Raw genomic sequence first — 27,852 nt, forward strand, 5'->3', positions numbered from 1 at the left:
CTACCCACCTCTGCCAATTACACCTCACCCGCACTATTGGGAAACAAGAAAAACTCTTTCATTTGCAGGCTCTCACACTTACAATACATGAAGAACACGATACTAAGCTGCGTTACAGTCGCTTGAATTAAGTGAAGGTGTAGAAGCGGGCTGCAGTTGTATTTGATTTTGTTCCCCACGTGTTCTACTGTAGTTTCCTCTATCATATTTGGCTGTAACTCATTTGCTGCCATTTACGCTGTCGGATATTCAACCCATTTGAACTGGGAGAACTGTCAGTGACACTGATTACTGTCAGCCTTTCCCATGTTCAAATGGGTTGGACGTTTGTTGCTGGTAATGGCCCTAAAACATGGTCATCCGATCCCAGTTAAAATGGAATGGATGTCTATTGTCATCCATGGGGGCAAATGAGTAAAAAGGTGGGTTTTTGCCTGGTGAGTAAACTGGGCGTCAGCTAATGACAGTATGCAGTTGGCTGACATTTGGACATATGGAATGTGCTTAGTACATTTTTATTTTTCTTCTTAGTTTGTAAAATTAAGTGTTTGAAAGTGCACAATTGGCTGTGTTATACTGTAGAAATGTTGGAGTCATTTCCATAATTGTTGAAACCCTAAATCTTGATTTTTTTTTTAACCAGCAGATGTTTAAAACATCAGTTTTATGGGAAATGAAAGTCCAAATCCTATTTAAAGGTTCGGACGAAAAGAGTGTCAGGAATTCAAAGTCTTTAGCCTATGGCCCACATTCATACTTTTCACCACAGGCATTGCTACGCTCCTAAATGCCATAAAGGTCACCTATATGCAAGTTCAGTCTTCATAATTACATACGAGATTAAAATCTTGATTTAGTACCTACAATTGAGAGGCAAACATGGCACAAATGGGCTCAAAGCAGTCTTAACAATGAGCTCCAATGCAAACCAGACCTCAACCTCATCAATCAGAGGAAGTTTCATTAACAAACCCAAAGGCAGGCCTCCTCAAAAGCTCTTTTGTAATATGAGCCACTGCCACAAATTGCGTCTTAGCAAAGATAACAAAGTTCAGTTTTGTTTAGATGCAATCAAATGGAAGAATATGAGAAATACTCTAAATTAACACTAACACATGACGGAAGCTTTTTTATTGAATAGTAAAAGTAAAGTTGTTCTGATTGTACACAACTTGTACAGACCAGAGTGCTACATAAAGAATATTTCTCATAGTCCTGTTTTTAAGTACTTTTTCTGGCCACCGTGATAGCACCAAAAGTTAAAGGCGTCCGCTTGCCATTGAACTGCTTTGACTTTTTGACCTTCCTCTTGTTAATCCCCGCTCATTCATAAAATACAGCTGCGGCCCCTGTGGTTTATCTTTCGGACTGGTTCACTTTACTGGTTGGATTTCAATCTCAAACTCAGATGAAAAGTTAACCCATCAAATATATGACACAGATATCATTTCCAGTCTCCTACTCCTTGTGTGATGTAACCTCCTGTCCATTTCGACAAACGCATCCAGCTGAGGTTTTATTTCGCTTTTCAGCTGGTCCCTCCCCCTCTCAGCAGTCACATCTAAGTTGGATTAATGGTCTCCCTGTGCCCAGATGTTACATACTGATGGAGAAGATGGGAGGAGCTTTGTGACTTTTGCAACCCCAGCTATTGCTTGCAGTGTGAAAAACCTTCCCATGATACTGAATTTAGCTTATATCTCACGAGTGACAACACAGTAATGAGGTACGCACTGTATTTGCTATACATAACACATTAAGAATAATGCATAAAAGGACTCCTCTCAGTGAATCACTTTTCCTTTGCTAACCAAAATTTTAACCCTCTATGAGGTACTCATTTCATCGTAAATATTCTTAGTTTTTATATTGTTAAACTTACTTTTAAAAAAGGTTGTTTTTTTCACATTGCATGAAAGATATAAACTAAATAACCCTGCAATTATTCTCATCATCAATTAAAGATGTTTCTTCATTTTATGTTAAAAATGTTATTTCATATTATTGCTATTTTATTAAATCAAATTTAGAGTGTTATCAGGGGCGATAACCAATGTTTATTTATGTTTTTACTCATTTTGATTTATTTTTATTAACATTTTATTACTTCATGATTTTATTTATCCATAAATAAATTACAGTATATAAAAAAAATAATTATTAATTCAATGAAATGGTATAATTGAGACCTGGAATCTGAGTATGTGGACATCAGGCAGGCTACACTTATCCTATCCTATAACGAATGTAAAAAAAAAATGTGGCCCGCAGACCAAAAATGTGATGTCTACGTGTGTGAATGCCAGATTTTTGTGAAGCTTTGAGTTTTTTTTAATTACAAAAAATAGTCACTTGGCCCATAAAGGGTTAAGTTGACATTGAGGGCGAGTGTTCCTATTTGTATTATATTGTGATACTGGGAAGCTCAAAAGGTCATTGATGTTAAAACCGTGTTTGCTGAATCAAGGAGAGTGCAGGGTCATGTCAGTGGCACCTCACAAGGAAACACAAGCTCAGTAATGAGACCAATCATTTATAAGGAAGGAACACACAGTGTATCTTGAGCAGTGGTTCTTAACCTTGCTGACGGTACCAAACCCCACAAATTTCACATGGGAATTCACCAAACCTTTCGGAATTTTAAATAAAGCATTTTTTTTTTTTTTTTTTTTTTTTTTATCTAATTCAAAACCGATAGCGCTAAGGTAGCAAGCTAATATCTAAGTGAATTTCTGCTCAAATTTCTTCAAATTTTGACAGTATGTTTTTAAACAGATCAAAATTTGATGTTTAATGATGTAGAAAATGCCTGAGTCATGCTTTTGGTTTGTAATTGGCCTGCAGCCATTTCATCATCACATGTGACCAAGACTGGCCCAATGCGTCCATTAATTTTTCACTCAAATTTAGAGGAATAAATCTTGTATTGTTCAACATTAAGCCTGTTTAGCTGCATTATTCTTGACCATATGGTTTCTGTCATGTTTAGATTTCAATTTATTATATTTAATGAAACACCCTGTGGTACCCACTCCACTAGATGGCGCCCTAGGCAACTGCCTAGTTCGCCTATGCATATGATACAGAGCTACCAGTTTATGAAATGGAATAAAGCCTCTAAATTGGAGGGAAAACCAGTCCAAAACCTAGTGTAAAACGCCATTTTGCCTTTAGTCAGCATACGAAAATAGGGCCCTGTGTGTCTTAACCTTCGCCGAACCCCTTAGACTTACCGAACCCCTGGGGTTCAATCGAACCCAGTTTAAGAACCACTGAGCTAGAGTAACTCTTTATAGCGCACTCATTGAACTCATTAGCTGCAATTGACAGTGCTAGACAGCCAATCCATTTTGTCTGGGAGAGGCTGGCAGCGAATCGCTTCCGATTCAATTCGCTGCCATACTCTGTCAGTCAAAATGAATTGGACGGCTCGCACAGTCAATGGCAGCCAATGAGTTAAAATACTGAGTTATTGTTTTGTTTTTTAATAAAACAACTGTAGTGTTCATGGGGGCCAAAAGAAGTGTATTCCTATTTCATTTTTTTAATGTTATTGTTTTTGTTAACATTTTATTCATTCATAATTTTATTAATTAAATAATTGGATATACAAAAATAGTGATTAATAAAAAATGATATAACTGAGACCTGTCGCCCACATGTCGACATGATATTATGTAGTCGACACTTGTATGCCACTTGTAATTAAAATATTGTGGCTACATGACCCAATATGTGATGTCCACGTATGTGGATGCGAGATCTTTAAGAGGTTAAAATTCTTTTTATTTTTTTATTGATTTAGCATTCATTTGCCCTATAAAGTGTTCGATGGGGAAAATGACAACAGCATAAAACACTAGGATGGTATTTCTAATGGCTTCCATTACCTGCCCGTTTTATGAATCATTCTTAAAAGGACAGTCAATGACCTCACGGTCTGATTTGCTTGGCAATGTAGGTAGGCCCTTAAGTAAAATCCGATCCAGGCCAAATGCCTGCTTTTGTGCACCATTTTCAGAAATGAATGAATCGATCGTAGCCATTCGAAGGAGGCTGCATGCTGCTGTGTTGTTGTGGCTTTGTATGTGTGCTGCACAGGCCTGCGTTTAGACTGGATGTGCTACTGTATGTGATCACAATCGAGTGTTCAGTTCAATACTGAAGCAGCCAACAGGCGTCTTACCTTCGGCTGCACCATCAGGAGAGATGACTCCCAGACTGAGTAGAAATCCCAAATAGAACCAGCTCATCGCCATCTCCTAAGCAGTGCGCCGACGGCACTGCTATTGGGGAAAGGAGCAGCGGTCGAGGGAGCGGGGTGAGGGGACTTGGCTGGATCTCTAAGCCCAAAGTAGTCCGATCGCGCACCTCATCCGAACCCCGGCTGGGAAGATCCGGGTGCGTTGGTTCAGCTGCACCCTCAGTCCAGCACGCCTCTTCTTTTTCTTCTTCGGGGGAGAAATAAATGGAAACGCCGTTGAGGCTAGACGAAGCGCTGCAGCAGTACTGTCATGTACAAATACTGGAAAGGACTCTCAGCATTCGAACATGATGCACAGAGTGGCTCCTTACCACCATGCCACCATAAACTCACTCTCACTCACGCAAACACTCGAGCACACCGGCTTCGCACTCAGAGGATTCCGCAAATTATTTGAGGTGCAATCGCGAATTCTCCCAAATAAAAGGCGCCCTTCGTCCCAAGAGCGCCAAAGTGTCTCCTCAAACGTGCAGCCGCACGAGTGGATGCTAAATGTTCAACTCAGAGCACCGTGGACGAGCCCGTGACGTAACCAGCTTGATTCCACACAAAAAGCAAGAGAAGTGAGCTGCTGATGGGGTCTGCGCATGCGTCAACACACCTCCTATTTCTCCGATTTCAGGCGTTTTTTCAGCCCGTCGAGGGGGGACCATGGAGTCGGGAGAGTGCTTAGTTCAGGATGAGGCTTATGATTCACATCCAAGCTCTCATGTGAATTGTATCCACGGTTATCCAATAAAACGGTATCATAATGACAACTTGGTGGATGTTTTAATTATAATCTCACCCACAAAAGGCAAAAAATTCAATTGATTTTCACCAGACTCTTGCAACATTTACAATCGCCCACTCATTGCAATGCGAATTCAAAAGCGAAAAGAAAAAGTCCTCGGCCGGGTGAAGTCTCGGCGATTGAAGATTTGCTTTTCGTGTTAGATGGCGCCCTCTGGTGCCCAATATGAGGACATTAACGTTAAGCGAATATCATTGAAAAAGAAAGTGGACTAATTGGACTAGTTAATATTATCTGTCCAGGAAACGGTTGATGTAATGTAGGGGTGTCCAAACTACTGCCTGCTTCCCACGTTTTCCTGGGACGCAGCAAATTATGAAAATATAAGGACAGAATAAGAAACCTAAATTCAGCTTACATTCTTACATTCTCATATTTAACACTGGATGGAGCTAGTCACTTAAGCAGTGCCTCTCCGTTAGCTCAAGTGTCAAACCCTGACAATATGTTAAATCAGTGTAGGAAACTAATGCAGTCATTCCTTTTACATGAACAAACTTACAGTACATAATATATCAATCAAATGTGATAAATTAAACTTGGTAACTTGGTTTTGATTTTCTTGACATTTTTGCTGTCACTGGGCATTGTTTCAGTAGTCTACTGTATACTGTATATACTTTTTTTGCTCCCGATTCAATTCCAATCATTCCCGATAATTTTTCCCGATCCTATACATTTTGGCAATGCATTAAGAAAAAAATGAATAAAACGCAGACGAATATATACATTCAACATACAGTACATAAGTACTGTATTTGTTTATATTGCCATCTAGTGGATTTGTATGAGCTTTCAGTAAATGATCATTCAGGCATTCAACTTCTGCCCAAATGCATGATGGGAAGTGCACCCATGACTGTGCGTAGTGCTACCAATTGATACAGTGGGGAGAAGAAAGTGTATCAAGCATTTGTTCTCCCTACTGGATATCTTCTCTTCATTGGGGTTTAACTTGAGGTGCTAAAATATAGATCAGTTGCTACCTTGGTTCCCCACTTTGCTTCCCATGATATAACTAATCGTAGGGAGAAGGATTGTAAGACTTTAACCGTTTGAAAAAGACATCAATGGCTGCCAAAATTCACCCTACTCGTTATATGCTTCCTTTTATCTCTCTATATGAGTAAAACAGCGCCATTACAGATTGAGCGCGACAATGCGAGAGCGGGTCGTGCAGCGCATGCATTAATTGCATTAAATATTGTAACGTGATACATTTTTTTAAAAATTAATTACCGCCGCTACCGGGATAAATTTGATAACCCTACCTTAAGCCTAAACTAAAGACTCTGGATGAGTGTAGCATAATATTTTTGTAACGTTAAATACAATTAGAAAACGATTTAATTAAAAAATATACAGTATATATATTTTAAAAAGGCATGTCCGATATTTTTTTGCCGATTCCGATACCTTGAAAATGACGTGATCGGACCCGATCGATCGTCCCGATCATCCCGATCGATCGGGGCATCTCTAATTATTATTATTATCATTGCAATATCCTTATACCTCTGGATTATTTTGTAGCCCTTAATTAATTCACTGTCATTGACAGTTAAAGACAACAAATCCATTTCATCTTGGAAGGCTGGCAGAGTGATCATGTTTCACTGCTGCTGACAGCTATAGACATCCAGTCCGGTCAAAATATATTGGATGTCTATCGCCATCGATGGCATCCAACGAGTTAATACTAATATATAAATAAAATAATAAAATTATATATACAGTGTATCACAAAAGTGAGTACACCCCTCGCATTTCTGCAGATATTTAAGTATTTCATGGGACAACACTGACAAAATGACACTTTGACACAATGAAAGTAGTCTGTGTGCAGCTTATATTATACAGTTCACTTATTTCCCCCCCAAAATAACTCAAAATATAGCCATTAATATCCAAACCCCTGGCAACAAAAGTGAGTACACCGCATGGGAACTACGTACGTCCCTAAATGTCCAAATTGAGTACTGCTTGTCATTTTCCCTCCAAAATGTCACGTGACTCGTTACAGGAGTGCTGTCAGCATTGCTGCAGAGATTGAAGAGGTGTGGGGGGGGTCATTCCCACCACTGTGCTTGACTGTAGGCATGACACACTTATCTTTGTACTCCTCACCTGGTCGCCGCCGCGCATGCTTGAGACCATCGGAACCAAATAAATTAATCTTCGTCTCATCAGACCATAGGACATGGCTCCAGTAATCCATGTGCTTTGTTGACATGTCTTAAACAAACTGTTTGCGGGCTTTCTTGTGTACTGTCTTCAGAAGAGGCTTCCTCCTGGGGTGACAGCCATGCACACCAATTTGATGTAGATTACGGCATATGGTCTGAGCGCTAACAGGCTGACCCCCCCCCCCCCCCCCCACCACCTCTTTATCCTCTGCAGCAATGCTGACAGCACTCCTGTAACGAGTCACATGACATTTTGGAGGAAAAATGACAAGCAGAACTCAATTTGGACATTTAGGGATGTACGTAGTTTCCAAGGGGTTGTACTCACTTTTTTTGCCAGGGATTTAGATATTAATGGCTATATTTTGAGTTATTTTGAGGGGAAAGTAAGTTAACTCTGTTTTATAAGCTGCACACAGACTACTTTTCATTGTGTCAAAGTGTCATTTTGTCAGTGTTGTCCCATGAAAATATATACTTAAATATCTGCAGAAATGCAAGGGGTGTACTCCCTTTTGTGATACACTGTAAATAAAAATACATAAATACATTTTAAAAACATTATCATTTTTACCCAATTCCAATCCTCAGTTTGGAAAATGAAAGAAGGATTTCAATTTGGCCCTAGCAGCCTTCGATTTTTCTCAAAGCATCCTGCGGAGAAAAAGTTCGGACACCCCTGATGAAATATTTTTTTAAAAAACGGTCTGTCTTCTGTGACTAAGGAGAGGACTTTTATTTTTAAATTAATAATTTCATCCTCATGCTTGCATTGTGTTTCTGATTCGGTGAACTGCTGCCATATGCCATGTGTCAGACTAGGTGTTATTGATTAGAAAAGTAAACGGGCATGACTTGTAAATGTTTCATTTCTTTAAAAAAAATGTGTTCAATTGTCAGCTGTTACCCTCTTAAATCAGTCAATTTTGATTTTCAAGCTTTATGAAATATTGTCTCTTATTGTGTTCTAGATGCGAAGTCTATGGTCTAGCCCAAATTTTGTGTTTCTTCCACAAATGCAGGTCATCATCAAGATTAAGAGACCGGAAAATGACCACATTTTGATGTATTGTGATATTGGCCCTTTTCCAGAAGTCAACTGCAGCGCGCTTGGATTTTACTGCACCATTAATCCTACTAGGAATACAAAAGTACTAGTATGCTATTAACCAAGGGCGTAGGTTTGCATAGGGACGGTAGGGACATAACATTATCAACTTTTCAGGATGCCCAAATTGTCCCCACCAACTTTTTAGCAATCTAATTTGCATTATACAATGAGTTCAGTTATATAGGTAATTTAGATTGTCTTCCCATATGTTGTAAGGACAGAACTGACCCCATCCATTATTAAGTGAATTAATTTTATTATGTTGAGACTTACATTTACCCTTTTTCACTTGCTGAATATGCCGATGCATTTTTTCCCCCTCAAACACACGTTTGTTTGGCTGATGACTAGAACCCCCACATTCACACAATCCCGACAGAAATGCATGTTAACATGCCCCCCCCCCCCTTTAAAGAGGAGGGATATTAGAAGTTTTGTTTCAGCCAGCAGCAGCAGCCACTGTAAGTAATGTAAAAAGACGTCAGTGTTGTGGAGGTGGGGAACACGTCACTAATTTTGCTACTATAAAGTCCGACTTGCATCTGAGTGAGCATAACATTAAACTGTGTGAACTTGCTAACCTGTAAAACCCGAGTGAAAAGATGCTTAGAGGTGTTTTCTACTGTTAACGTTAATTCAACTGTGCATTTGTTCATTAATTAAAATGTATTTATTTTCTACATCATTTAAAATATATCTTTTTTTTATTTGCAGGTTATGCTCATTTTAACCCCCTCCCCCTCCAAAACAAACTAAAACACAACCACCGTAAATTTTCTTTTATATGAAGCAAGCATTTTGAAAAATGACTTTCTCCCATGAAAATAACTTTTTTTTTTTTCTTTTTCTTTTTTTTTTTTTTTTACGTAGGAACCAGCTATTTTTGATAAATGTACCTAATCTGTTTGGTCTTATTAATGTCCCGTCCCAAGCAAAAAGTGCACATGCAGGTTATGCTGTTATAGCGTCCCTATCAATGATGAGACCAAACCTAGCCCTTTGCTATTAACGCATCTCTGTACATTTCCGTTGTTCAATCACATGAACCAGCAGAGGGCACTGAATACTTGCATGAATGAGCAATTTAAATAAGTGTGAGCTCATTTTATACACAAACCACAAAATGAAATCTTTTGCGTTTTATTGTATGCTGCATGTCATTCAAAAGAGAAGTGTTTCTTTTTCCCTTGTATAGAATGAGTGGACCTTTGGTGATAATGAGACGCTCACATTTTTTGTCAAAATCTGCTCCAGTTCCCTCTACCATTTATTGGTGAACAATAGGAAAACAACCGGACAAAAAGTGACAGGACTCAATACCATTGGTTTAAAAACAAGCATATCTTTTATTTTTTTTTATTTTTATTTTTATTTATTTTTTTATTTTTTTTAACTCAGACTTAAATAATAGGAGAGAATGTCAAGTATGAAGGGAATATGTGAGATAAAACAAAAAACCAAAAAAAAGAAAATTGTGATATTTGCAGAATATTTGGTCCATTCAACACAAACATTCCTGTGGTGATACATTTCAAGGAAGCAATTCCTGATATTTAGGGCACTTTTAGGGGTCACTGCAGGTCACAGCTTTTTGTTGACATTGTTGTCGCACTTCCGAGTCAACACCGTGAACCAACAATTACTGGTGTCACCGCAACCTGAGAGTGCCCTTTTTGTCATGTGGAGGCTGACGCCAGCATGCTGTGTGGGAGACAGCTTGAAAGAGCGCCAGCGTAAATACTCCCAGACCACATGTTTTCCCAGGGCAGAGGGGCTGGCCTCTCTCCAGCCACATCTGCACACAATCCCCCAGCTTTTAGCCAGCCAAGGATGGGGGGAGGAAAGGAAAGAGTATTCCCAGACAGGAAGAACCTGCTACTTCTTCTTCTGCAATTGTGGCGTCGAGGATAAAGGTGATGACATCTGGCCCAGCGTATGCTATTTATGATGCAAATCAGCAAAGATCTTTGGAGCGGAGATGACAAATTCTATGAAGGATGCCCAAACAGCACACCGGGTCTGCTGCTCGGCTCCGGTCGTTACCAGAGCTCCCCAATCTTGGATGGATTGCAGAATAAATCAAGCTCCTGACTTTCAGCCAGAATCTGCATCTGGAGCTGCACTGCATGCAGTTATTTGTGTCATTACTCAACAGATACTGCTCTGGCATGCTCTATCCTATAAAAAAGAATCAATCTGCTTCACATTATGCCTAAATCTAATTATATATTGACTACCCCCCGCCTTGCGTCCCACTCCCACCATTCAGTTTGCGTGTTTTCACAGCCAGGCAATTACCGAGCGAGCTATGCTGAAAACACCTGAGGAATGCCGAGCATGTACCAGCAGCCTGTGTTATCCCAATCACCCCCCACCGCCATCACCCTCCCAACCCACCTCTGCAACCCTTCCTCAACACAAGTCCCTGGTCAGCTTTCTCCAGTGCTATGCCTTTGTGTATTTTACAGTAAAATTCTAGCAACCACTGCAAGCATTTTACTGAACATTTATTTGTTTTTTTACAGTGCAGGACAGACACTTAGATGAAGAGTCTTTAATAATTAGTATTTGAACACATGACTGCCATAAAAAGGGAATCAAAAAAGCACCATTGGCCTCCGACCTTTACATGTTATTGTACTGTAGATTTATCCTGGTACCATCTGGAGGACAATGCTATTCTGCGTGGGGTTGGCTGGCTCAGAAATTCTGTAGACTGTGAACCCCTCCCCAAAGTGTCCTTGAGCCCATCTGGCTCAATGCTCATATAAACACATAGAATAGATTGAAACAATGGGGAGTAAAGAAGTGTGAATGACTTCATTGCAATGTCCAAATGTCAAAAAAGTGTTGATGCTCTTCTACTAAAAATTTCCTTGCAGAATGACTATTGTTTTTATGCAAAAAAAAAAATGTGTCCACGTTTTGACATTGAGCATGCATGAGGGAGATGCAGGGGATAGAGAACGATAAAGCAGAGAGAAAGCTGATCAATTCGGCTGCGCCTCGCCCATCTTTCCTACTAGACCGTCATGATGAAATCTGGATGAAATCCCCTGTGCACATGCAGGCATGCTTGTCCTCTTCTTCTACACACAACTGAGGTTCAGAGTGCTAGTCGATACAATATGCAAATATGTGGCGGGAAAGAACACCCAGGATGGCTGAGTGAACAGTTGCATATGTTTGCTAACTTGCGGGCTTATAAATCTTGGTATGCAAGACGAGGCAAAAGCGTCAGGGATTCAGTTGCCAGGCAACTTAAGAGCATACAAACATTTTTTTTAATGTAATTTGATCTGCTGACTTACATTTTTCCAACATAATGTAGAAATAAGTAACTGTTCTTTTAACAAAATGGTTTAAGGTTTCACATGCAATACTCTTTATTTTCCTCTCATGACTTTGCTTCAGAGCAATTGTTTATGTTGCAGTGGTGTCAAGCCAACATTTAGAGGAAACATTATTGGATTCCTATGCGATCATAAAGTGAGATGCTTTCCACCTCATTTGCATTTCAGTTGCTCATCCATGCCAGGTAACTCAATGTGTAATTATGCTTTCCATATTCGAAAATGACATTTTTATGCCAATGCGCCACTTGAATGTACATTGAAGGCTCACCTTGAATGACCTTCAAGTGGAATGTTTGAGAATGCAGTGGGACAAACACCACGTTGTGACCAGATGTGAATTATCAGCAGGGAACAGTTGCAGACACTTAACTTTATATAGCTGACGCATTGATTTGTATAGATTCAACAGTACAATAGCACTCAAGTCCTTTTCTGTGTAAGGCTTTCCTATTTTGTGTCACCCCACACAGAGCAGAAACTACATCTAAGTGCTTTGTTATTTCAACATACAAACTAAGGAGTAAACAAAGGTTTGTCAACGTGTGGTCTGCTATAGTTTCAGAGAGTTTTTCTAAAAACACTTTAAAATGAGTAAACAGTTGTTCCCCAACACGGACACATAAATTTAAACCAACAAAGGTTGCTAGGTGGGCTGATAAGAACCTATGACCTCAGAATTGTGAAGCATTTTCACTCATCACCATACTGCCAAAAGGTCAATGGTGTGCAGTCAGGGCCTTCTCTGTTAGATTCATTATCAAATGCATCGACCTACATTTAAAACTTCAATTAAATGGTATCACAGCGTTTCCTTGCAACTTCATAGCTCATCTTTCGCACCCTCAGTGAATCGCAGATTTTTAAAAATCAACAGCGATAATTGACAGATCACTTTGACTCATTTTCAACAGTCTAATATCTTCATCACATTAATAGTCTCATGACTGTGTAGTTTACAATAGTGTGTGTTAGGTATTTTTGTGTGTCTAAGCAGCTTTCGGTTTATTTGTGTCGCCATATCAATGTACAATCTGCCTTTAGTGTGTGCTGGCCTATTAACCAAACACACTAAAACAAAAGTTTTTTTTTATTTTTATTTTTTTTTTTTACCAGTCCCATTTTAGATTCACCTAATATGGCCGGCAAGTCATTTTTACATCCTCTGATTTGTCTCATGGTTATGCCAAATAGTCTTTCTATATATATTGCTCTGATTATTTGAGTTTTATTTGAGCAAAATGTTGATTTACAGAAGAGGACAAATATCAGACATAGTTAAAATCATTTGCTGATCCTGACAGCGACAGATGTCCAATCCATTTGAACTGGATTTAAACTAATTTCTCTTCATGGTTTCATGCGTAAGAGAGGTCAAAATGAGTGTGTTACCCGGCTGATGTTTGTCATCTGTGTGGTTTGTGATTTTATTGTTTTTGTAAGTCAAACCGCTCTGCGAAGGAGCAGATTTCAAATCGGTGATGTGATGTTACACCGTGCCTTATGATGCAAGTACCACTTTGTTTCTTACCCTCTTAGTGTAAACAAGTGACACACCCACTCACCAACAGCCATTCAGAGAAAAGGGTTTAAATTCAAACCTTAAATGTTCAAATTCAATTCACTCAGCTATATACAGTACAGTTCACTAGAATCTTTGTGTCTGGCAGAGACTATGATTTGCATCATCATAAAACTTGGGGGGGAGGGTACATATTAAGAAGAGGAAGAATTATTATTTTTTTTTTTTTTTAAGCAATTGGTCAAAAAATGCTTCAAAATCACTACATTTATGATATATAAATTAGACACAAATAATTGTTACCGTCACTAGATGTAGTCATGGGAACCAACCGGTCTCTGTTGATTGAAAGAAATTGGTCTCCATTGTTTGTAAGAACCACTTTAGATTTTGTATAAGCGATTGGTATACTATGAAACTGGTATACTATCAAAAGAGTAATAGTACCCTAAATTTATTGCGATGTACCGTATGTTCTTTAGAGCATGTGTTTACATGTACACCCTCTCCTCTATAGAAATATCATTTTAAAAAATTAATGCAAGAGTATGTTTAAGTCCCCACTGGTGTGTATTGCAAATAGGTCATAGAGCGAGACAGGCGAAAAGGGAGGGGGGGGGGGGGGGGGTTGCTCAATATTTAACCCTTTATTGGCTACTCATTTACCTCATTAGCTGCCATTGAAAGTGCTGGACGTCCAATCCAACAAGCATTCGCTGCCAGCCTCACCCAGTCAAAATGGATTGGACGTCTAGTGTAGGGGTGTCAAATGCACGGCCTGCTGCGAGGGGTCCACTCCGGCCCGTGGGGTTGTCCTTGGACTTTGGACTTATTTGGCCAAAAATAAACTAGTCCAGCCCAAATGAGATCTAATTGCCATACTGTAAATGTGACCCGTGAACCAGTGTGAGTTTGACACTATCAATGGCACTGAAAGTTGAGCATTCTCAATCCTCCCATTTTATATGAATTAGATGACTGTCATTATCAATGCCAGGCAATGGGTTAAATATGACATTTAAAAATATATGGTGTTATTGTGGGGAATAGCTACAGTAGATTTCTTTCTTTCTTTTAATAATTTTAACTTTATAAACTTGATTTTTACTAACGTTTTTGAAATTATAATTCCACTTGTTCACGGAAAATATGTGCAAATAAGGTATAGAAATACAACAATGATTAATAATTAAAACTAGTGTTCTACTACAGCCTGAGGGCTGTGACGAAGAGCATGCATGCCTTGTACTGGCTAACTCCCAACCCACGGGCAAATGTAAGTCGGCAATTAATTAATTAGCACTGATACAAAAAATTAAAAATCTGACTCCGAGGATTGAGGCATATACATCCTAAGATTATACCTACCAAATTTCATTGTGGTCCATTCACGAATAACTGATTTTAAAAAATGAGAGTACACACCCTCAATAACAACAACATGAACGGCGAATTGACATTAATTGAGACCTGACGTCCACTTATGTGGAGTGTGGACATTGCATTGGCCTACATGAACAAAATGTGATGTCCATGTATGTGGACGCCATGCCATTACAGACAAGTTTCCTGAGCAAAACATGGGCGACGCCATCTTTGACATTTTCTGCTACGGACTTCCGGTTTAGACAGAACAACACAAAGTGTGGTTGAAGTAAGTGATGTGCAGACGGTGTAGTTAAACTGCAAAATCAAACCAGAGGAACCCACGGAAGCTCCAAAAATGGATTCAGCACAACGTAGATGAGGCTCCGCAACTTCTGTGCTGTGCGTGGTTGTGTGAACTCCTGGAAGCGCCTATAAATATGGTTGGAAATGGAATGTTTTGACCAGTTATAGGATGTGGCTTGCTAACCTAGAAGATTGTATGTTTATTTTCTTATCACTTTGTTGATCGTTCGTGGATCAAATTCTAACAATCTGTCCAGCCTGTGTCAACATGGGGTGAAGATTGACAAGCCGGCCACTTGAGTGACCAAAATGAAGCGAAATTACAAATACTACAGCTGCCGAATGTAGAAGGGCTGACACGGATTTTGTTGTTACAAGGAAATACTAGAAGGTAATTTTAATGTAGTTAGGTTATATTTATGGTATTATGTGCTCACATATAAACACAAATAGTATGTCATTCATTTTTATTCAAGATATTGATCGTAATAAAACTTTTGGACAACACGATTTGATTTCTTGTTTTATTTGAAATAATAGTCCCACGTGCAAAACAACTTGATAAATAATTTATAAGATTATTAGAAAAATAATAACGAAGGTGGAGCATAAATGGAGCCTTCCATTCTCAAGGTAGAATGCACGTAGATATATGTCCATCAACGTAAGTGTTGTTACGCACATCAACTTGTCTTCCCTAGCCTAACAGCGTTTTCCACCTGTAAACAAATGAACAAAAACGTGTAACACCTGAATTTATCCATTTCAGGTAAAAAGCCCGTGTATGACTTGTAGAAGACGAGTGTTTGTTTTCCAATTCTTTGTTGTTGAAGCTAATGCAAAGCCTCTCAGCTGTGACGCAACACAGAATTGTAGTCAAATCGAAAATATTTCTACCTGTTATTGCTTTGTGGTGGCACTGTCTTGGTTCCACATCTGCCTTCGTGGACACAAACGTCCCATATTAATTTATTAGGACACATTCAACTGGTAGCTTCCGAGCTTTTCAGGTCCCCGATTGCGTTTCCATCCACTGCCATTAAATCAATCAAATATAAAACTATTTGGTTGTGGCAACTCTCAACCATTTCTTCATGTTGTCCTCCTAAGTCGTGATGATGGCAGATGGATGCGGCATTTTCAAATTGTCTTTTTTGAGGGATTTTTATGAGTTGTTTTGGTTTGTTTTGGTTAGAGAAAGTGTAAAACGGAGGTCGCGAGCAGAAATGCGGAAGTAAAGTGGAAGTACCTTGGAAACTTGTCTAAGTTATGGGTATATATATATATTAGGAGTGGGAACCTCTTGGTACCTCACGATACGATTCGATTTGCGATACAAAGCTCACGATAACGATGATCTGACGATATGGCGATACAACTATTATCGTTACATTGGTCAGGAAATCATTCTAAGATATTCTACAAACAACTAATAAACAGAAAATAAGCTTCTGCTGTGAATTCGAATGAGTTTATCACTAGTAAACGTCCAATCCATTTGAACTGGGAGGGTGGCAGCGAATGAACATTCATTTATTCGCTGCCATCCCTCCCACTTCAAACGGACAATGAGGTTAATTTTGAGCCATTTAAGGTCATTTACCTATTGATTTTCAGTTACTTCCTGTTTATTTTGGGGTATTTTATGGGTCACTTCCTGTCAATTTTGAGTTATAGAACAGGAAGTGACCTGGGAATCACCCAAATGAATAGGCAGTGACTCAAACTCAACAGGAAATTACCTGTAAATGCCCTAAAATGAACAGCGAGGGACCTGTAAAGGCCCTGAAAATCGGACAATGAATGTGAATGCTCTGGTTTCGAATGAACGAATGTTCCCATTCTAAATGGATTGGGCGTCGTGCACCGTCAATGCAGCCTTGGAGTTAAATGAGACACCATTATGGTGGAAGATTTTGGAAGCAACTTGTTGGTTCCTTTTCATTTTTATTTCTTTAAGACATTGACATCTTTTTAAAACGATATCCCGATTCTTGGCAGGAGCATATCGATTACCCTATTGGGATACAAAGTATCACGATATATCACCATTTCGATATTTTGTCATACCCCTAATATATATAGGGCTGAAAACACTCAGGTGACTTGATGTTCCGCTCTGAGACCCCTAATTTGGCCAAATTTCAAAATTGTCCGGTATGCATGTGTGATACATCATTGGAAAGCTTAAAAGCTCAATTTTGAAAGAAAAATTTTGAACTTGAGGGCATAAATTTTTTTTTAAAAAACCTAAACAGCAAAACCCCATCTGGAGGTGAGAGCACACGAGAGCAGAATTACAGACGCCATGACTTTAACGAGCTATTATCACGTACTTACCTTGTTTCGATCCAAAAACTCCATGTAGCATGTATCACTGGGTGTCAAGCCACAGCTGTGACTGGCCACAGCTGGATTTTTAGGGGATTTTGTGGATGAAACATGGTAATATAACAAGGGTCGCGATGCAGAAATCGCAGACATCAAGGAGTGGTCGAGATTTTCATATATTTACCCTTTTAAAAGTTTTTTTTCAATTTTTCCTTGTTTGGATCGATTATTTATCATCTAACATATTGGAGTAAATGCAACAGTAACAAAAAAAAAAATACAATTAAGTGATAGTTATGAGGTAGGTATCTGTGACTTTTTTACAGATGCCATTTTTTTTTTCATAGTGACATAATTTGTTTAAAAGTTTAAAATATGTGAGCGAATAATTTTTTAAAGTCGTTTTTTTATTATACGAAATATGAGACATCAATGAATGATTCTAAGCTAAAAATGACAGACATTTTGAATAATAAATATAATTAATTACCTTCGTTTTATGGCTGGGTTGAAACAAAAGCGGTTGCGCAACGTCTGTAAACGGGGGTTTTCAGGGTAAAACGGACCAATTAAAAATAGTTCTGGGGCTTAATGCGCCATGAATCTGCTATGGCAGCATATAGACATAGTGTTCTATCAAACACAATAGTTGTTTTGGCTTAATTAAAGAGGGGTGCAAGAGCAGAAACTGCTTTTTCAGCCTTGGCTTTTTTTTTTTTTTTTTTAACCAAAAATAGTCACTTGCCCTATAAAGAGTTAAGTAATAATTTGGTGTTACTTGTACAGATTTGCCTTTTTTCTCATTATAACTACAATTTTTATACAAGTTTATATTTCTCCATATTGTATTTTGTGCCTGGTTTATTAGAAATTTCCGAGGGGGGGGGGTGCAGAATATATCCTCCAATTCTCGAATGACCCATATACAGTACAGTACGTATTGGGATGTTATGTATATATTTTTTTTGGGGGGGGGGGGGGGGGGGGTGCTTCCTGCGCAGGCCCCATTGAAAGAGCAATCCCAGCCGTGTATGTCAAGCGTGGACTGGGAGAGCGTCCGAGAGCCGGGAAAACAGGCAGCAATCAGCAGCGCCGCTCCTGGCTCACTTTCCCCCGGCTGACGTCAGCTGCCTGGCTGCTCTCGGCTGTCCGCTCCACCGCACACGGCGCCGCGTCAAAATGCTGCTCTCTGTGCCGCCCAGGACCGGAGGAGTGAACGCGCACAACGGCTACCCGGGCAAAAGCATCAAGAAGGTAAACTTTGTTCACCTCGCTCGCTTTGCTCGTAGTAATGCCAGTCATCTTGTTCCGTGCTCGGCGCCACTTCGGGGCCGCGGAAGCTGCAGTGTCCTTGAGAGAAGTGAACCACACGCGACCCTAGTTTAACGCAGACGCCGGTTTGCCTGTTGTATTTAGTGTTTATTTTACACGTCGTGGTTCGAAACTAACATTGGAGTTATTGAGTAGTTGCTTTCGCCGTGTTGGCTTGTTCTCGCCATTCTCTTTCTTTACTGCGCACAAGAATAATAACATCGCTCATCCTAACAATCTCGTGAGGGGCAATTTGAACCCTTATTGTTTATTTACTACATATGTATATAGGTTTGAGGGATGTTTTCATTGAATTATGGACTAGTTGGTAAAGTTTTTTTCTTTGCTCTTTCATGCCTAGCGACACGCCCCACCCATTCAATGCCCCTAATAATAACTGAGAGGGGCTTTGCTAAAGAAAATTAAAGTTCAAAACATAAGACACCTTACATTTGATTTGACCAAATGCAAGATCGCAAACAGTAGAACAATATTGATTTGTTTTAACACTCTAGAATTGACAAGTGTAAACTTAAACATTGATTGACTGAATTCCTCAATTGACTTTTTCACGAATTGACATTGTAATCTATTTTTTTAAAGCTACTGTACGATATGTACACTATAGGACTTGATCTCTTTCAGAAAAACAGACTGCCAGGATTTTAGACTATGTAATTATAGGTTATTATACTAAGATGTCACACTGAGAAATTGAGCTTTAAACATATAGTCATGGCTGAATATGTGCAAACATTCACAGCAGTCCATAATAAGGCTTGAACAATGCTGAAATCAAACACCTCCCTAGCTTCCCTGTGTTATTCCCATCCCTGCCTCACGGCTGGCTGGGATTCAGATTGCACACATTTAATAGCCTGGAATTCCTGGAATCCCAGATTCAAACAATATGCTTACTTCACGAGAGCGTCTGCAAACATGAAAGAAGACATGCTGCACTTTATTTGGACACATTTTGTATTGTCGGAGGCCCAAAGTCACACAGAGGCAGGCTTTGTAAATCCAGCTTCAAGTGCTAACTCCTGGTTTGTGTCTTTTGATTTGGAGGGGAGGGCGGAGACCAGAGGATTAAAAGATTTCTCCCCCCTTTTCCTCTGCTTTCTATTAACTTGCACCCCCCCCCCCCCCCCCCAATACACTCGTGGTGTCGTTCCCATACCTCGATTTCCTCTGCACTCAAGTTCTCATGGAGAGAATGGGATCATTTCTCTGACCTTGTTGTTAATATTCTCCTCAGGATTATAGAAGACTGTTTAAAAGTCTGCTTAGCAAATGTCCATGTTGCTGCTGTTTTGTTTGTCAATCGTATTTAGAAACAAGAAACCAAGGAGCCTCGTTGTTATTTTTTTGCTCAGGATTTTGCAAAAACGGCTTATCAAAAGATTAAGTCCGTGGAGCTATGCTCTTCTCCACTGTGCCTTTTAAGATTTTCCTTGCAAAACCGGTAAGATGTTCAAGTATTCAGTTTCTTTGCCTTAAATATTTATAGAAGCAGTAGCAAAGATTGTTTGTCCATTCCTTTAAAGCAGATTTTGTTATATTTTCTTAAATGTTTTCAAATCAAGGACTCTAAATTTGTTGTGTACGGGTCAGTTTTGTTGAAGTTTAAAGCATTGTATTTTTTAAGGCTGCTACAACTAATCAATTAAATCGATAAAAATCGATTAATACATTTGTTGCCAACAAATTTTATTATCGTTTTTTGCCGGCAGCTATGAGCAGTCCCGTTCTGGTCCTTGTTTGTGTGTGTTTGTGTGCACGGGCCAGCGATTAGGAGAAGAGAGAGTTCACTGCTACACCCAAGTTGGGTTGCTGAATTAATAATATTACGAAATGTCGAGAGTTAGATTGTCTTGTGTGTTGTTAGATCCAGTGTGCCTTCGTCAGAGGTGAGTAAATGAAGCCAGTTGTATTGTTTGTATCCTTTTTTGATGAGATGTTACTACTTAGCACAGAGCGCTAAGCTAGTTAGCGATTATGCTAATCAGTGTCTTAAATATCCTGTTGTATTGTGTTTCCGAGAAGCATATTAGCACTTGGGTTATTGTTAGATATTAAAGTTGTCTACTTTCTTTTTACAATGAAACCACACACACAAACCCATTCATATAACATTTTAGAGTCTCCTTTCAACACAAACTCCCATTCAAACTGTAAATTGTGATACAAAAGAATGTATTTTGAAATTGGATTTGGATTGTATTTATGAAAAACTGTTTGATAAAGAAAACAGATTTATTACAGTCTGCCTCCTCTGTATTCGATTTTGTTGTTTAGTTTATATAAAGAAAATAAATGAGTCATTGACACAATTTAGCACTTTTCCCTCAAGAAAAAAATGTCGGTCAGCAGCACTTTTTTGCCTGATTTGTGTACTGAGAAATTATTTTTATGTTTTATACTCAGAACATTTATTAAAAACCTTAACAGGTTTTATGTACTTAAAACAGTACAGTTATAGACTACTGTTAGGAAGCTGTGTAAACTACTGTTTGGAAGCTGTAATAAAATATTACTTTTGAACGAAATAGTCATCCATTTTATCTTTGTTACTTAAAACATGCCTAAAACAACAGTTAAATTGTAAAGGTAATTGAAAAAAGTGACATTTATCCAAATGATCGATCAATCGTTTAATTAATCGTCCGATTAATCAATTATTTAAAAAAAAAAGAAAGAAAAAGTATATTTTTACTTAATATTAGAACTACATGTTTTAAAGAGTGTTTGAAGATATTGTACCATTCAATACACCTGTGGAAAGCAGCAACAGAATATCTGACCTAGTAATGAAAATAATACTGACTCTTACGAGATATCAACGTATTAGTATTCAGTATGTTTGTGATGCCCTAACATTAAAATTGAATTTATAACCATGCACATGACTCCAAAACACACTTGGACCTCAAATCACCTTTCCTTATAAAAAAACTGGAAAATGGAAATGCCATCATTTTTTTCTGTTCAGGTTGCCACCAAAATGCTAATTGTTATCATGCGAGTCCAATGTCCATAGAGTTTTTCTTTTTGTGTTAACATTCAGGCAGCGAAGGGCAAAGGCTATATAATGTGTAATTCGGATTGTTTTTAGGTCTGCTTTCCCTGTAACATTTGTGCAATTGATCGAGAGAGCCAAAACACCTAAAGTGTGTGCTTATGCTGATACAGAGTCACGATCTGATACTGGGGGAAAAAAAAAATCTTGTTTTTTTTTTTAATATTAATTAAACAAAACATTCATGTTACAGTACTGTACTGTTGACAGTAATTCCTCTTCCGCTTTTCCCGAGAGTGTGTTAGACACGTGCCGGTTACTGGTTACAAGGTATACCGTAATATGAAAACGTAACGGTTCCAAAACCACTAAAATTTTGCATCATTCCGTCCCTATGATATTAGCTATTTTTTATGTCCCAGAAGTGCAGGGAGAAATCCCTCGCTTGCAGATGCAGGGCTCACCCCACCCCCTTCAGTTGTTGCTCAGTGTCAGTGAGTCGGCTATGCTCCATGATGGCTGGAGAAGGTGAAACACCTGAACTTTTTCCCCCATCAAAAAAACTAAGTCGCTGGTATGGTAATACTTCGGGTACAGAAAAGTTACAGCTGGTCATGGCTTAGAGGAGAACCAACCGACATGTAAACCATCTTTGCAGAGGGTGGCTGCCGAGGAGGCAACACCTCCAATATGATTTCTCATTTATAAAAAATTAAGGGTTTGTAAACACTGTCATGAACATTTCCCACCAGCTACGAGCGTTAACTCCAGCGTGTTTAGTGTGTCTAGCAGTGGTAAAACACTTTTTATTCTCTCTGGCAACTGTCTGTGTTGAGAAAGAGAGCGTATGTATGATGTAAACATGATATGAGTCATACACACTTTTTTTTATAGATAATAATGCAATTATTTTTGATCTGATTGTAATAATGTTGTGCTGTGGCTGTAGGTTTAGGCTCACCTCAAGGACTGCATTTATTAAAATTTTATTTTGAAAATATATTAGGGCTGCAGCTATCGAATATTTTAGTAGTCGATTAATCGATGGACTAGTTAGTTCGAATAATCGAGTAATTGGATAAGGAACATGAAAAATTAAAAATACCTGAGCTGAGCCTCAAACGGTATAATTTTTTTTTTTAAATGAGGATTTATGTACAACAAAAGAAAATTGGCTAACTTACATAGAAAAGTCCGCTAACGTAAATGCTAAAAATGCTAAAGTTTTTTTTACAATGCTCTTAACAAATGGTTCAGACACATATTCCTACAAAAAACAGCTATACCTATAAACCAAATTAGAAATGCATTAAAAAGCATTAGCTCAAACAAAAACTTAGCTTGCGTTGGTCTTAACAGGGAGCGCTTTGGTTCAGCCATGTGAAAAGAGGCAGACCAGAGGGCAGTGTATCCACCCTAATCAATAAAACTAAATGCAAACACTTTCAAAATAAACCATCACAACGTCACTTTAATTAAACGAATACTAGAAGCAACAAAATGTAATTTGAATATTTTTTTTCTAATCGAATACTCGAGTTAATCGATTAATCGTTGCAGCACTAATATATATATATATATATTAATCTTTTTTTCTTTAAATTTTAACTTAACATTATACTTATATAATATATACAATAAATAAAATATACTAATATATTTGAAAAATAAAAATCCTGTTCAATGGAAAAAGGCTTTCTTTTTTCTATTTTTTTTTTTTTTTTTTTTTAATTTAAAGATATCTCAGATATCAGACATCTCCAGATATCTCAAAGTAACACATTTTAGAGCTGTAATTGAAATACCGCGATACTGTGAAACCGTGATATTTTGGCTTAAGGTTATCATACCGTCAGAATATCATAAGAGTGTGTATAAAACATATATATTTGTGAATGCAATTTTTCTGGCGTATTTTGTTACTGTATAGCCCTAAAAAAAAATTGTAAAAATCTGAAATTAAAAACCCGATCCTTTTCAAACGATTCCGATCCTCTGAAAAATGGCGCAATTGGCCTGATTTCGGATCACTAATCTGATCCCTAATGTATTTACTGGTATGTCTCTACCAGCTTTGCAAATCTAGAGACTGAAATTTTTGCCTGTAATCCTTTGCAAAACAAATCAATCTCAGACTAAATGGTGAATGTATCTGAATTTCAGTTTTTAGATTTTGCCACAGATTCTTAATTGGGTTAATATCTGCACTTTGACTGGGCCATAACAAATGAATATGTTTTGCTTGAAACCACTCCACTGTACAAGTAGCTCTGGTTTCATGTTTAGGGGTCATTGTCCTGCTGCAAGGTGAATTTCTCCCCGAGATTCAAGTCTTTTGCAAACTTTACCATGTTTTCCTCATGTATAAGTTTCTTTCCACTCGACATTCTATTGGTCTTTCAAATAAAATTCCAATTAAATATCATGTATATTGGTGGACGTAACATAACGAGCTGTGGAAAAGTTATTGAATACTTTTACAAACCACTGCAAGCACAGCGAACCGTTTAACCATGTAAGGCTAGATGTAGAGCAAGTGTGCTGTGCAATGATAACAGTGCAAGTGCTTTGTCCATCAATATAAAGTGACTGAAGTGTAGTACTGTTGTATAGCGACAATAATGCATCGCGCAATATAAATAGAGGTTAGTATTAAATGCTGATAAACACAATATAAAATTACAGTAGTTTGGAATACTGATCAGCAGCTGCTACATAATGTACATGTGCAGACATTGAGAATGAGTATGATAGTACTGTCAGAACGTAGAGAGGTGCAAAAAATTTGGCAGATTGGCCCTAATGGAATCAAAGGTCTATTGTTTGAAAACGCTCATGGCTAGAGGGAAACACTGTTAGAGTGAGTTCTAGTTTTTGTCTGCATTGCTTAATTGCGTCTATCTGACTGAAGGAGCTGGAAAACGTGGTGGCCAGGATGTGGGGCGGTCCAAGAGATTTTTGTCCTGCGCTTGTCCCAGTTTTTTGTAAAATGCAAGTCCTCAAGAGTGGGCAGGTTGGCACTGATGATTTTCTCAGCAGTGCTGATTGTTTGAAATGAATTCTGTTTCCCTTGTTGTATTATGATCATACTTTAGCTGTTGTGATTTGATGATCCCTTTTAGTGATATAAAAGCAAATTTGGTGGATTTAATACACCTCTGATAGTATTAACCCAAGATAGCTGTACTATTCAGTTCATTCGTCAATAATTTTTTTCACTTAAACAATGACTCAGATTTAATAAAAATAATTTTCAATTCATGACATTATTTCAAATCAACAGTGCAGAAAATGCACAGAATGCATGGACCATAATTTTATAATTCAGACTGATTTGATTCATTTTGTTCCATAACATCCATCAGAAATTATGAAAAAGTGTTGATTATTTGAAATTATATATTTTTTAAATTTAATTAATTAATTAAATTAGTTAATTTAATTATTAAAATTATTTGAAATTTGTTGGTGAAATATTTGTTATATTTGTAACATTCAAAAGTGAGTTGCTATTTTTGATACAACTCCTGTACTGGATGACACTTTACTAATGCAGATAGAATCAGGCTCCTGTCTCTTGTCTTGGATATGAAAATCTTTGAGTCAACGTCCCCCCGTTATGCTCCCACCAATTGTAATCACCTTTTAAATCACGCACATCCCTTTGCAGACCATTTATGCATATCGCTATATGAATGAAGGTGTCTTTTTAGTCCCTCTGCAACTATTCCTGCATAAACCTTTAATGTTATAGGAATGGCATGGCTGCCTCTTTATAACTCTAGATGGCAGCTGAACGTGAATGTGTGTTGTGTGTGCACAGAGAGGTGTATTTGCGGAAAACGCCTGCAGGAATTTACGATTGACAGCTTTAACCCTAATCTTAAAACTAACATGCACCCCCACAAAAGCTTCCCACAGCAAAGGAAGAGAAACAAACATTTGGAAATTGCACTGGCTTGTAAGTAATACTACATGATGACAATATGATACTGGTAGAGAGCAGTTTCACGGGGATAACAACTAGTTATGACCCAAGTAGTGTCATCGGCGACTGATACGGCCAGTTTTTGAATATCGGTCAGTATCGGATTTGGTCACAAAATCGGATCCGGTCCAGTATTCGCGTGTTTTCAGCATCATCACACTTCTTGGTCGCTATAAATCAAACCACTAGACCAAGAGCCTCCAAACTATTCCACACAGGGCCGCAGTGGGTGCAGGATTTCATCCCAACAAAACAACACCTTTGCACCAATCTGGTGTCTTACAAGTGTAATCAGTTGATTTCATTTTGGTGCTGCTTGCTAGTGTAAACAAAGAATTTTCAACCTAGCTCACTTTATTATATATAATATGCTTCATCATTTACTGGTTGCATTACATTTTGCATTAATTTTTATTGTCTGAAAATAAAGGTATTGGAACAGCATCAAATCAGTATTTTATCGGCCTTAGCAAAACATATCTTTAAAAAAATCAGATTGGAGTTTAAAAAATCTCTATGTTAAGCATTCACTCATACAATGGGTCTTACTTTAAATAAATAATTAATCAAGCCAATTCGTATTGGGCTTTTTCCGGTTTGTTCTATGCGTTCAAATGGCCAGTTACACTGTCAAATGGATGTGCATATAGGGGCAATAATTTTTGTCTAATGTGTGACTTTTTGCTGGTCTTTAATTGGGTAATTGAAAATCCTCCACAGGGCACAGTTGTTGGTGTATCAGTGCATTACGGCCATTTTTTTTCATCCAATACCATTGATTATCTCACTCCTGGCAACTGAGACATTTCTGTCACTCAAACAGTGACAGTGTTGCGGCAAGCCAAGGGAGAAGCTCGCTGGTTGAGTGCTACATGGTGCTTCGTCGTATGCATTATTATCCAAACATTATTTGTCCTTAATCTCCTGCAGTGCTGATTTTCGGCATATATATCCTTGCGTGTGAGTTTCTGTTACTTACTTACACACTCCCTATACATACTCTTGGAAATGTTAGGGTTAGGGTAACCGTAACCCAAATTCACAAGCTATTTAAAGGTATATATTTCCCTTTTATTTAATGTTGCTTTCTTTCTTCCTTTGGATTTTCAGAAGTAGTTAACCAGCAGAGATGGTTGATCGTTTAGCAGTCAGATGTATGTGATGTCCATTTTGTACGGGGCTATGTGTGAGGCAGTAGTTGCTGTCCTCATGACTTTGTTTCTGTTCTCATACTCAGCCTTTGTTGTGGTCCTTTTGCGTTCATGTTGTAGCAATTTGGATAGGTGTTTTCATGCCTACTTCTGTTGTAATAGTCTGCTTCCTTTGTCGTCTTTTTGCGTTTTTGTTGTGGCAATTAGCATTCTTGTTTTGATGTCTAGTTCCAAGGTATTATAATTTGGCTTCCGTTGTTGTCCTTTTACGTTCATGATGGGCAATAGGCATTTTTTTGTTGTTTTTTTTTTTTTTGCAAAGCGTTAGGAATATGCAATTTTCCTGAAACGTCTCGGCCATCAGATAGTAAGTACTGCCTGCAAGTGCACTCCTCCAAATTTATTATTGGCTGCCACGGATCCGAACATCTTTAGTAACAACTATGCTAACAATGTCAGGGTTTGTACTCATACAAACTACACTTTTAGGTCCACCTTACATGGCACAGGTCTGATCACTGAGGTTGATGGGAAATGTGTTCGGATGCGACTCACTGACGTCCTTTTCTCACAAGGAGCTCCATTAATGAGACACTAACTTCTGACTGGAAAGCACATGAGAGGGATTACCACTTTAGTGCTAACAAGCTCCGATCCCTATTAGACAGGCCTCACTTGCTGGGCATCAGATTGTATCTCATCGGGCACGCAGGTGCATCCATCCTGATAGTCTATGTAAAGGTGAGAGAAAGCATAGGAAGGGGCTGTGATTGTGGTTAAGCAAACAGTATGACATTGATGGCAAAGAAGCGAGCGAGATTAGATACAAGGACACAGATGAATAGGCTATGGGATTTTCACAAGCTGGTCAAATAGAAAAAGGCCAAAATGTAAATTAAAAAAAAACCTTGCAAATCACAAATCCTTTCTGGCATTGGAGATGCGGGAAAAAAAGGTGTTGATTTTAATGTCTTAAAAGTGTATAAGGATCTAATTAACAATTTGTGGTAATTGTTAAAATTTCAACCTCCTCCAACCTCCAGATTATATTTTTGGAAGACTCTTGTTGCAAATCTCTCCTTTTGCTTTGAGAAAACAATGTTCAATATCTATTTTATTATATTTGTATGGTGTATTGCAGGGGTCCTCAAA

General features: G+C 38.3%; 2 protein-coding genes across 4 annotated transcripts in view; one reads left to right on the top strand and one right to left on the bottom strand.

The window, feature by feature from the left end:
- The window catches only part of lrp1ab (low density lipoprotein receptor-related protein 1Ab), a 141,215-nt gene extending 136,400 nt beyond the window's left edge, over positions 1–4,815 (bottom strand). For both annotated transcript variants that reach the window (XM_057829834.1, XM_057829833.1), the window contains exon 1: positions 4,187–4,815. In XM_057829834.1, the coding sequence (XP_057685817.1) occupies positions 4,187–4,259 (73 nt within the window). In that variant the 5' untranslated portion in view covers positions 4,260–4,815. The remainder of the gene's footprint in view (positions 1–4,186) is intronic.
- Positions 4,816–18,282: 13,467 nt separating this feature from the next.
- LOC130911841 (RNA-binding motif, single-stranded-interacting protein 2-like) overlaps positions 18,283–27,852 on the top strand; it is a 34,439-nt gene continuing 24,869 nt past the window's right edge. For both annotated transcript variants that reach the window (XM_057829439.1, XM_057829440.1), the window contains exon 1: positions 18,283–18,485. In XM_057829439.1, coding sequence (XP_057685422.1) covers positions 18,411–18,485 — 75 coding nt within the window. In that variant the 5' untranslated portion in view covers positions 18,283–18,410. The remainder of the gene's footprint in view (positions 18,486–27,852) is intronic.

This window comes from Corythoichthys intestinalis, chromosome 2 (assembly GCF_030265065.1).
Source record: "Corythoichthys intestinalis isolate RoL2023-P3 chromosome 2, ASM3026506v1, whole genome shotgun sequence".
In the NCBI taxonomy this organism is placed as follows: domain Eukaryota; kingdom Metazoa; phylum Chordata; class Actinopteri; order Syngnathiformes; family Syngnathidae; genus Corythoichthys; species Corythoichthys intestinalis.